Raw genomic sequence first — 12,953 nt, 5'->3', positions numbered from 1 at the left:
GCGTCACTGTCGTTGTGTTTTATAAAGTCGTCCAAAAGGGCAGAAGTGTCAAAAGTTTTGAGATCATTGAGGTAAAGTTGAAAGTATACACACATTAATCTACAACCTTAATCTGTGATGCAGTAATGAAGGAAAGGCGTCACTCACACTGGTGACTTTGCGGTAGATCTGGGCTGCGTTTTGGCACTCAGAGTACGGATATTCTGATGTAGTCATCTCCAGGATGCACATCCCAAAGGCGTAAACATCCACCGCCTCGTCGTACTTCTCCTCATACATCTCCGGAGCCATGAATTCAGGAGTGCCTGTGTGTGTGAGAGAGAGAGAGAGAGAGAGAGAGAGAGAGAGCACAAAACAGGCAAAATTAGAATAATGTATAACGGGCCCAGTACAGGACTTTGAGGAACACCTTAATCTACAAATGTATTTCAATTTCACTCCAGCTATGTGTACGCTGATGGAGTCATCTTTGCACCTGATGTGTTTCCACAGAATTCACACACACACAGATATATACATACATACATACATACATACATACATACATACATATATATCCACTAGGGGGCAAGGTAAAGCCAAAGCATCCCTGACCAGAGCTGAAATATCTTCCCGAAGTACAATTTGCCAACAGTGAATGTAGCGACTTTCGGAAAGGAAGCAAGGAGGTAACTTTATCGCTTATCTTGCCACAAAGAAAAATCCTACAGATGTGGATAACACTATACCCTCGAGCACCAGCTTCTCTTCGACAGTTTTGTTGCGTGTGAGTCTGGTGCTCAAATTACACATTGTATTACAGCGCCCTCACAGGTTACACTGGTATTGCACATTGTGAATGAGTAGCGTTAGTTTCTGAAGATGTACCCAAGTGACTGATGCTTCAAACAACCACAGGATACATGTGGCAGCCATCTTGTGAACGCGTATGTGTAGTTAAAAGCAAGTCCATAGAAGTGTTTGGTCTGAAAACACCTCGAGGCATCTGGATATTAAAAAAGATGCCTTATCAGTCTAAACATTCATTCAAAAACCTGCAGGGTGTCTGCAGAGGCCGGACCATCCTCGAGGACATTTCAGAGTGAGGATACAGCTGATCCTGAATTAAAGTCTAAGAGCATGTAGTGAAGCAAGAGAACAGTGACCTTATCCTGCCTTGAACCCAGGTCTACAGGGTACCAAACCTGCACCCTGACCACAACGCCAAAGAGCTAGGCTCATTAGTGTGGCAATCAGAGCACATACTCAACTGTAGTGACGGGCACTCCGTCACAAAGGACAATACTCAAAACCTTACTGCAGATCTCCAGGGAGCTGGGCACTCCATCACACTGCCCTCCCCTTTGGGAGGCACACCTGCACGTTTCATGCACACAGGCATCCCTCACACATACCCCAGCCATACTTCTCCCATACCAGGGTACCCCACACACACTCATGCTTCCCCCATCTTTGGGGCCATCTATCCTGGGGATCCCATGTCCAGCTCACACCTCTGATAGCCTCCCAGCAAGCCATCCCACTTCTGACACCGTCTGTAGTGAAGCAAGAGAACAGTGACCTTATCCTGCCTTGAACCCAGGTCTACAGGGTACCAAACCTACACCCTGACCACAACGCCAAAGAGCCAGGCTCATTAGTAGTGCAGTCAGAGAACATACTCAACTGTAGTGATGAACACTCCGTCACACTGCCCTCCTTTTCAGGAGGCACACCCATGTGCTTCACACACACACATAGGTGTCCCTCAGGCATATCCCAGCTTCTCCTATACCAGGGTGCCCCACACACTCATGCTTCACCCATCTCTGGGGTCCCTCACACAAGGGCCACCTATCCTGGGGATCCCTCATACAGGGCACACCTCCAATGGCCTCCCAGCAAGCCATCCCACTTCTGACACCATCTGTAGCGAAGCAAGAGAACAGTGACCTTATCCTGTCTTGAACCCAGGTCTACAGGGTAGCAAACTTGCACCCTGACCACAATGCCAAAGAGCTACGCTTGTTGGTATGGCAGTCAGAGCACATACTCAAAAATACACAGAGCACTCCGTCATAGAGCACAATACTCCAAACTGAGTCCTAACTGCAGATCTCCAGGGGGTGGAGCTGGATCTGATCCAACCATAAATCTAACCTGTACAATGCTGTACAATATGAAATGATACAATAAACACTTTTATCCAGCATGAAACACTCCTCTTCTGGACTTTTGGCTTGACTGTGCTCAGGTAGGAGGAGCCACATCGGGTCAGACTCCACCCCTTGGACATTTTGTTCTGCAGTAAGGGTTACTCACAATAATCGCAGTAGAATCAACAGAACCACTTCCTTTCTACTATCATGGAATCAGATCATGGGTCAAGATATCAGACTTGTGCATCGAGGCCCACGATTCAAATCCAGCCCGTGTCTGATGACGTTTTTAAATCTAATCTCTGTCTGGCAGTGTGCTGGCGTAAATATGGCAGGAATGAGTAAATAAACATACGCTCCAGTCAGTGGCAGAGGTGGTGCAGGTGATGTTTACAGTAATAAGTGTGAAGGTCAGTTTCAGCGCTGAGATAACGGCGTACACACAGCGAAGGAGCTGTAATCAGGGACTCGCTCAATTTAGACCTTTTACTGTGACGCCAATTACTCTAACTTTACTGACGTACCATGAGACTAAATGAGCTCCAAGAACGTGTGGAGACAGTTCCTTAAAAAGTGTTGCCATGACTCATATGGCATTTCGGAGAACATAATACAGCACATGAAGGTCTCTTATGCTGCTTTCACACCTATTAGTCCATATGCTGAGTCGGTATCAGAGTGAAACTGATTCCTTGAGTTCATCTGCTGTTTGGTTTGGTTTCAAACTGATCATGTGAGAACATCCTCATCAAACTCTTTCCTTCACTGCTCAAAAATACAGCCAGGAAAAAAGTAAAACCTTTCCCAAGTGTGTGGTGATCACAAAATGACCTGAGCACAGAGAACACAGAGGCGCTGCCACATACTGTACATGATTCAATAATTAAAGAATATCAACAAAAATCCTGTGATAATTCTCTCTCAAATCTCCAGGGTATTTTTACAGCTCTACATTTCTGCAGCTCAACAGCTCTACAGCCCTGCATTTCTACAGCTCTGCATTTCTACAGCCCTGCATTTCTACAGCTCTACATTTCTGCATTTCTATATTTCTACAGCTCTGCATTTCTGCATTTCTATATTTCTACAGCTCTGCATTTCTACAGGTCTATATTTTTACAGCTCTACATTTCTGCAGCTCAACAGCTCTACAGCCCTGCATTTCTACAGCTCTGCATTTCTACAGCTCTACATTTCTGCATTTCTATATTTCTACAGCTCTGCATTTCTATATTTCTACAGCTCTGCATTTCTACAGGTCTATATTTCTACAGCTCTGCATTTCTGCATTTCTACAGCTCTGCATTTCTATATTTCTACAGCTCTGCATTTCTACAGCTCTGCATTTCTACAGCTCTGCATTTCTATATTTCTACAGCTCTGCATTTCTATATTCCTACAGCTCTGCATTTCTACAGGTCTATATTTCTACAGCTCTGCATTTCTACAGCTCTGCATTTCTACAGCCCTGCATTTCTGCATTTCTACAGCTCTGCATTTCTGCATTTCTCCAGCCCTGCATTTCTACAGCTCTGCATTTCTACATCTCTGCATTTCTATATTTCTACAGGTCTATATTTCTACAGCTCTGCATTTCTGCAGCTCTGCATTTCTACAGCTCTGCATTTCTACAGGTCTATATTTCTACAGCTCTGCATTTCTGCATTTCTACAGCTCTGCATTTCTATATTTCTACAGCTCTGCATTTCTACAGCTCTGCATTTCTATATTTCTACAGCTCTGCATTTCTACAGCTCTGCATTTCTACAGCCCTGCATTTCTGCGTTTCTACAGCTCTGCATTTCTGCATTTCTCCAGCCCTGCATTTCTACAGCTCTGCATTTCTACATTTCTACAGCTCTGCATTTCTACAGGTCTATATTTCTACAGCTCTGCATTTCTACAGCTCTGCATTTCAGCAGCTCTGCATTTCTACAGCTCTGCATTTCTATATTTCTACAGCTCTGCATTTCTACAGGTCTATAATTCTACAGCTCTGCATTTCTACAGCTCTGCATTTCTACATTTCTACAGCTCTGCATTTCTACAGCTCTGCATTTCTGCATTTCTATATTTCTACAGCTCTGCATTTCTACAGGTCTACATTTCTACAGCTCTGCATTTCTACAGCTCTGCATTTCTGTATTTCTACAGCTCTGCATTTCTACAGCTCTACAGCTCTGCATTCCTACAGGTCTACATTCCTACAGCTCTGCATTTCTACAGCTCTGCATTCCTACAGCTCTGCATTTCACAACTCTACAGCTCTGCAGCTCTACAGGTCTGTAGCTCTACATTTCTACAGCTCTACATGTCACAACTCTACAGCTCTGTGGCTCCATTGAGCAGCTCAAGTTTATAAAACAAATCCAAAAACACAGCACGTTTGATTCACTTCCTGCAGTGAGTCGATTCAGAATTAGTTGGCTGTCTGACTCGAGTTCACTCTGAAGCAGAGTGAATGTCTGTGACCTCAGCCTAGCACACTCCCAGGACGCTACACTAACTCACCGATCACGCTCTTGGCAAAGGAGGCGCGCTTGAGCGTAGCCAGACCCAGATCTCCGATCTTCACCGATCCGGTGGGACCCGTGATGAAGATGTTGTCACATTTGAGGTCTCGGTGGATGATGGGTGGAGTTCGTGTGTGCAGGAAGTGGAGGCCTTTCAGGATCTGGTGACTCCAGCGCTGAAGAAGTTTCAGCTTCATCTCTTTAAATCTTTTCAGGTATCTGAGTGGAAGCAAGACACAGGAGTGAAGAAGCATTTCTCTAAGTGTCAGGCAGAAAGAAAGAAAGAAAGAAAGAAAGAAAGAAAGAAAATTAAGCTGACAGAGAGGAAGAAAGAAAGGACAAAAGATAAGCAGAGACAGATATAAACAAACAAATAAATAAACACAGAGAAAGATATAACTAACTAACTAACTAAATAAATAAATAAATAAATAAATGACAAGCGGCGACAGATGGAAATAACAAACAAACAAATAAGTAAATAAATCAAGAAAGAAAGAAAGAAAGAAAGAAAAAGAAAAATAAGCTGGCAGACAGGTACAAAGAAAGAATGAAAGACAAGCATAGACAGATATAAACAAACAAATAAATAAATACAGACATGACATAAATAAATAACAAGCAGAAACAAATGGAAATAACAAACAAACAAACAAACAAACAAACAAACAAACAAGAAGAAAGAAAGAAAGAAAGAAAGAAAGAAAGAAAGAAAGAATGAAAGAAAGAAAAATAAGCTGACAGACAGGTACAAAGAAAGAATGAAAGACAAGCAGAGACAGATACAAACAAAGAAACAAACAAACAAACAAATAACAAGCAGAAACAAATAGAAATAACAAACAAATAAGAAAGAAAGAAAGAAAGAAAGAAAGAAAGAAAGAAAGAAAGAAAGAAAGAAAGAAAAAGAAAAGCTGACAGACAGAGAAAGAAAAAGAATGAAAGAACGACAAGCAGAGACATAGATAGATAGATAGATAGATAGATAGATAGATAGATAGATAGATAGATAGATAGATAGATAGATAGATAGATAGATAATATGCTGATAAACAGGGAGAAAGAAAGAAATGTGTGTGTGTGTGTGTGTGTGTGCGCGTGTTGAGCTTACGTCTTGAGTGTTCCTGACGTCATGAGCTCAGTCACCAGGATGATGCACTTGTGGCCTTTAACGGTGGACTTCCAGGAGTCGTAGAAGCGAACAATGTTCGGGTGCTGAAGCCCCTTCAGCATCTCCACCTCCTCACTGAAGCGCTGACGCTCCGCTTTGCTCAGCCGCCGCGTCTGAGAGCAAAAACACAGTGGCGTGAGGAAGTGACGTGAGAGTTCAGGTGTCTGATATCACCTGAGCTTCAGGGTAGCGTCAGGAAGTGACGAGACTCAGATCAGGACAGACTCGTTGACTCAGGGGCAGCACTTCTCTTACTGCCAGCTTCATTCACGACTCTATCCTGCTTCACGATGGATAAAAGCATCTGCCTAATGAGCACACTTCCACCTCAATCTGTACGGAAATGTAGAATATCTACAAGCAATTACACTATTACACAATTACGCTATTACACTCTCCAGCAGAGCTTTAAAGCGCAGTCTCTTGTTATGTAATAGCAATTGGAGTAAATGGTTTTTCTTTTCTAGGGTCCAGCGCTGATGGTTTGCTTTTTGTGGAGTAGTTTAATGTAGGTGCTGTGAGGGAGAGCCTCTGGAGAGCCTCTTCATACAAACCTCTTCACATCTGATACTGCGCTTTTGGATTTTACTGCCAATCTGCGTTCAACATGTGGAAACAGACAAAACAAACAAACAAACAAACAAACAAACAACTGGATCCATAGACATATCCAGATTTGTGTCAAAATCTAATCAGTTGTTCCTTGGCCCATGGCTCACGTTTTCATCAAATTTCACCAAAATCTGTTCAGTACTCTGAGTTACGTTGGGAACAAACAAACAAACAGAGGTGAAAACGTAACCTCCTCCATCAAAGCTGGTGGAAATAATTATTTTGAATATCACTGCTTACCGGTATGCCACGGTCCCCCTTACCCACATCACAGATTCCACAGTTTACCCACCTCTTTTTTTTTTAAACCCACTTCACCCCTGAGGGGTTTTGTGGGTGTTGTGATCTCATCTCATCTCATTATCTGTAGCCGCTTTATCCTGTTCTACAGGGTCGCAGGCGAGCTGGAGCCTATCCCAGCTGACTACGGGCGAAAGGCGGGGTACACCCTGGACAAGTCGCCAGGTCATCACAGGGCTGACACATAGACACAGACAACCATTCACACTCACATTCACACCTACGCTCAATTTAGAGTCACCAGTTAACCTAACCTGCATGTCTTTGGACTGTGGGGGAAACCGGAGCACCCGGAGGAAACCCACGTGGAGAACATGCAAACTCCACACAGAAAGGCACTCGCCGGCCCCGGGGCTCGAACCCGGACCTTCTTGCTGTGAGGCGACAGCGCTAACCACTACACCACCATGCCGCCCGGGTGTTATGATAACTTTGAAATTTGGTCTTCAAAAAAGACACAAACAGAATGAACCCAAACTCCTCGGCCCTGCTTTGAACTCTACACAAACATATTTGTGTAGAGTTCAAAGCAGGGCCGAGGAGTTCGGGTTTACATTTGCACTTTTATTGTTTTTGTAATAATTCTGATTCACGGCTCACTGCAGAAGGAACGAAGGAACCAATAAGTCGTACATCCAGTACGGTAAGTGCCACGTTCATGGTACTTTTCCTCGTCTCACGAACACGGCTTAGGGCTGTGATTGGACAGTGATTGCATTTCAGTGGCACGTGACTGCAATTAACTGATGAACTCTGGTGAAAAGCATCGCTGCAGCAGGAAATAACGCTTTTCACTTCTCACGCAAAGTCAGTTTTTATTCTTTAAAAAGCAAAACCTGCTGATTGGTTTTCACTGAAGGCTTCACTGTTCAAGAGCAAAGCACTGACGTCACTAATAAGAAGCAGGACCGTATCGCATACCCCCAAACCATAACCCCGCCCCCATCCACCGATCCTCCCCCAGTCTTCGCCCAGAGATTAGCGTTTCATAAAATGGTACATCGTGTAAACATTAAACTGTAGCAGACTCAATTATTCTAATTTGCTTTAATCAGCTGGAAAAGGAAAGTGTTTTAAACATGGACATTTTGGGAAAGTGGTGTGTGTGTGTGTAGTAGAAGACACAGTGTAGGATCCAAGCGAGCAGTGCCAAACCCCAGACCAACAACAACTCTGAACTTGGCAACTCATATTCCAACTCTGAACTTGTAATTACAGGGTGGAAACACTGATGTGTTTGTAAGATTTCATTGGAAGCACCAAAAGCTCAGGGAATGAGGAACCATGCCAAGAACATTGAAAGGTTCTCCTATGAGTGATGGCACAAACTGGTACACACTCTACATGCCAGAGAGTCTTATATAAATGTTTCTTATTCCATTCTCCCAAAAATAAGGACAAATCTTCTCCATGTTCCACCGACATAAAGCTCTGCGTTTAAGAACTGAACACTTGCAGAGTAAACAAGTTAAATGTATCGATAAGAAACTAATGTCCGTTATAAGACGTGTTTATTTTGTTCATTTAACATTTACGGAAGGAGTCTCCAGTGTCAGCGCTTTGGAACACTCAGAAGTAAAGCTGTAATTTTAAGAGGAAAATAGAGCCACAAGCAGCGATGAAGGGCCTGAGCGCCTCCGGTATACCAAATCCAACAAACTGCCTCGGAGGAGAATGTCAAAATCTAACACGTGTTAAAATGGATAAAACCAAAGATAGCTCACTTCCTGTTGAGTATGGCTAATACAATGTACATTACAATTTTGTTTGTCTTGGGGAATCCCATACACCTACCAAATTTGACACGGATAGGTGAAACTATATACTGGGCAAAGTCTCAGTGACATGTAGGGGTGCTATGAGGTCCCCCGGACACACCCGGGGCCAAGCCTCTATCCCTGAGTAGCAGTGGTACCAGACTGATGTGTGGATCAAATTTCAGAAGTTTTCACCCATGGGAACCACTTCAAAAATGACCAAGTGTTCAAGAAAAAAAAAAAACGAATCGGGGCGGCACGGTGGTGTAGTGGTTAGCACTGTCGCCTCACAGCAAGAAGGTCTGGAAGGTTCGAGCCCCGTGGCCGGCGAGGGCCTTTCTGTGTGGAGTTTGCATGTTCTCCCCGTGTCCGCGTGGGTTTCCTCCGGGTGCTCCGGTTTCCCCCACAGTCCAAAGACATGCAGGTTAGGTTAACTGGTGACTCTAAATTGACCGTAGGTGTGAATGTGAGTGTGAATGGTTGTCTGTGTCTATGTGTCAGCCCTGTGATGACCTGGCGACTTGTCCAGGGTGAACCCCGCCTTTCACCCGTAGTCAGCTGGGATAGGCTCCAGCTTGCCTGCGACCCTGGAGAACAGGATAAAGCGGCTACAGATAATATGAATCCTTAAGATTAGGAAAACAATAAGGCCTTGCACCTCAGTGCAGCGCCCTCTGGTGGACACCGGAGGCCGTGAACCTCCAGTGCGTGGGCCCTAAAAAGAGGCTGGCGATGGAGTGTACGTTTATAGTTGCTATAATGTAAGTGACAGCAGGAACTCACTTGCATCATGGGCTTTCCACAACATTAAAAGTAACTATAAACAGATAAAAAGTACGGCGTGTCTTTCTTTAAATAATAAACATGTAATATCACTAAGAGGAATAAAACACGACTAGATCTGGAGTATAATCAGCTTCAGAATGGCTCTGTTTCATTACACCGCCGCATTGTTGATTATTTTCTTGTAACAGAATGACACTGTGTTTTATTCCTCACAAACAGTTTCATAAATTCATTACTTTAATCTGTAAAAGTGTTTATTTGTTACATAAGTGAGGAGGCGTGGCCTGCTGTTCCACCCCCCACATGTACTAATACGCATGTAAAATGACATCAGGAGGTGAAACACCACTGGTGCTCTTCTGACAGGTCGAGCTGAGAAGCAGGAACCTGGACGCAGTCAGTGGCGTTGTGTCTTGCTTCCTACTTTTTCAGCTCATGACAACAACGACGACAACAACGTATTCCACAAGAACATCCTGAAACCTTGTGAAGTCAAATCAGCCACTGTTAAAACAGAGAAGCTGCTGTTTGATTTTTTTATTGATTTTTTTTTAGGTGCGTGAACGAAGTTACGATGTGATCAGAAAATGTGGGCTGGAGCTAATGAATGTGGGGACTTGTTGACAGGAAGCCAGAGGGAAAAGCAACAGGGACTGAAATGTGAGAACATACTGTGCATGTGATCCAGTGTGTGTGTGTGTGTGTGTGTGTGTGTGTGTGTGTGTGTGTGTGTTGGGGGTTGAGAGCATTCAGGGTTATTGGTCAAAGCGTGCCTGTGCTATTTAAAGACAGTGTAGAAAAACAGCTGTGTTGAAGAGATCCTGAATCACCTCTCAGTAGCTACGTCCCTCCTGGCCTTCTATTAGCCATCAAAATGAATATTATTTGATGATTTAATGGCCACACACACACACACATTCTTGTAGATCTATCATTATGGGGACACTGACATAATACATCCCCTAGCCCCTAACTTTAACCATCACAACTAAATACCTATCTCTTACCCTAACCCCTCCCCTAACCCCTCCCCTTACCCTAACCCTGACCTAAACCTCATTCTAACCCGAAACCTAAAACTAAGGCCCTGTCCACACAGCAACGGATTCAGGTGAATCTGATAAAATTGTTTATCGTTTCGGCCTGGCGTCCACACGGCACCGGCGTTTGGGTGCCCCAAAACGATATTTTTTGAGAACAGGTTCCAGAGTGGAAAAATCTGGCAACGGCACCGTTGCGAAGTCGTCTGGATGAGTAGAACGGATTTGTTTACGATGACGTCACAACCACATGACTAGAACAAGCAGCACTCTCGCTGTTTTGTATGAACCACTAGCCTGGCTAACGCGACTTCAAAGCTCTCCGAGCTATTGGTCTGGCATAGATATTAAGCCCAACCGTTTCCCAGAGCCCGTGGTTGACCCGCCTCCCTGAAATGCCTCAGTTTGCTACTGGTCGAAGCCAGAAAAGGCTGTGATGAAGCTTAAACCAATCACATCACTCTTTCCTCTGACGTATGCGACGCGACGGGGCTAACTGGTAGATTAAACTCTTACCGAAGCCGGTCGGGAGCAAGGCGAAAATGTCCTTCCTTTCAATAAATACCTCCAGGGCTGCTCTTTGCTCCGTTTTCAATGAGAACTTCCCGTTGAATGCTTTCAATACAGCATCTATGTGTAATAGATGCGGAAGCGTGAATGAAGCGCTTCCGGCATAGATTCTGTAAACAATCTATGGCTTCCGGTCGCAGTTCTACTACGTCAGTGCCTTGAACACGCCTCTACCCAGGGCCGTTGGAGATGCTCAAAGTTGATTGGTTCCCGATTTTTCGGGAGCTTGGAAGAGCTGTAGATAGCTTGCCTGGCCAGACTAAGCTCGCAACAGGCCCTCGTGTTGCGTCATGCTTAGGATGGGCGGGCCCAGGCTAATGAACCACTGCATTGCATTCCCTTTTGTATACAGCTTTTCTTTTAAATAAACAAGTAATTGAACCATTTCTTGAATTTCTTTTTTTTTATTGGATAAGACTGCTTTTCAAAATGTTCACACACAATAAGAAAATTAAGTTATATAAAACTATGCACACTAATAAAACTAATTTGTACACACAGAAGGCACGATTTCCTTGCGTAGTTGCAGCCATCTTCTTCTTCTTCTTGTTGTGTGTTTGTTCCTGAGTGCTTCACGCCGGGTAGAAGAAGGGGTTTATGCGCATGCATCTACTTCTTCTATTGTTCTGGTGTCTCCGATGGGACCGTCTTACAGCGCCCCTAGAGGTGTGGCATGTGTATTGCATCGTTTTCAGCAAGCGTTGCGTTGCCATATGTACCTGATATTTTACTGATCCGTTGCCCATGTGGACGCGATATTTTTTTTAATAAAATCTCGTTGCCGTTGTCATGTGGATGTAGCCTAAGTCATATCCCTCAAACAGCCCTTTGAAAAGTGAGGAGCAGCAAGCATGTCCTGACTTCCCACAAAGGTCCTAACTCTTCTGGTAAAAAAATCTATTCCGGTCCTCAATATGTAACAAGTACAAGTACACACACACACACACACACACACACACACACACACACACACACACACACACACATAAAGCGAACAGCCCATATGTACAAAGCCCATTTTATTACACACAGATGTTTGACTTCCAGCATGAAATAAATTCAAGGAATAAATTAAAGGAATACTCCAACCATTTTTAGTCAAATTTCTATTCACCACATCTGTAGTGTGTGTGTGTGTGTGTGTGTGTGTGTGTGTGTGTGTGTGTGTGTGAGAAACAAAGTTTCAGTACATTTCTCCGCACTACAAAATAACATAGTCCCTTGCAGAGCCGGCCCGTGGCATAGGCAATATAGGCAAATGCTAAGGGCGCTGCGTCCATCCAGGGGCGCAGAAACAGGGGGAGAAAAATTATGACTTCCACTATTCTGAAAACGAGTCAGCATTATAATGTCTTAGCCTAATTTAATTGTACAGCAAAGCATGTAGTCAGGGTGCGATTTGTCAAAAAAGGTGGGGTGGGGTGTGGTGGTGGTGGTTGTTAATCATGAAACAATAAGCACTCAACAGTGGTTCGCCCTGTCTATAGTGTGTCTTCGGGCGCGCAAGTGTGCATCCGCGGCTATTCTCTGTTTTGGCCAATTGCCGAGAGCGCAAAGTGTGCCCAGGGGCGCCAAGGGTGACCAAAACCCCACCAAAAAGGAGGGATGGAGTTATTGAATGGAGATGTTACCAAGTGCATCAGTGGTGTACGGTGTTTTCAACCACTGTGCTGCCGAACTCTAGTACCGCAGAACACTAGTGTGCCGTGAGAGATCACCAAGTGTACCGTGGAAAATTATAGAATGACTGTATATTGTAAATATTGGCAACAGCGTTTTAGTTTCAGTCAACATTTTCTATTGGTGATGTGCCTTGAGATTTTTTCATTGAAAAAAGTGTGTCCTGGCTCAAAAAGGTTGAAAAACAAGTGTAGCCTACGCAGTAGTGGTCGGTGATTTCCTTATGCCTACTAAAAATGCGCAATGATAGGTTATAAGGGGGGCAGGGGGAGCAGTGTTCATCGGGGAATGAGAATGGCTATCCACTGCAAAAAGTAGCCCAGACTACAAGTGCTTAAATGAAGAAATCCAAACTCTCGGGTGCGCAAGGGCGCAAACGAAGGCTA

The 12,953-nt window shown here is 44.1% G+C and overlaps 1 protein-coding gene across 2 annotated transcripts in view; it reads right to left on the bottom strand.

The window, feature by feature from the left end:
• wnk4b (WNK lysine deficient protein kinase 4b) overlaps positions 1-12,953 on the bottom strand; it is a 166,567-nt gene that overhangs the window by 77,799 nt on the left and 75,815 nt on the right. For both annotated transcript variants that reach the window (XM_060942453.1, XM_060942454.1), the window contains exons 2-4: positions 5,763-5,935; positions 4,650-4,870; positions 148-305 (exon numbers count right to left, since the gene is read on the bottom strand). In XM_060942453.1, coding sequence (XP_060798436.1) covers positions 148-305; positions 4,650-4,870; positions 5,763-5,935 — 552 coding nt within the window. The remainder of the gene's footprint in view (positions 1-147; positions 306-4,649; positions 4,871-5,762; positions 5,936-12,953) is intronic.

Source organism: Neoarius graeffei, chromosome 16 (assembly GCF_027579695.1).
Source record: "Neoarius graeffei isolate fNeoGra1 chromosome 16, fNeoGra1.pri, whole genome shotgun sequence".
Lineage (NCBI taxonomy): Eukaryota > Metazoa > Chordata > Actinopteri > Siluriformes > Ariidae > Neoarius > Neoarius graeffei.
Note: the sequence above shows the minus strand (reverse complement) of the source record. Positions and strands in the feature narration are given on the sequence as shown.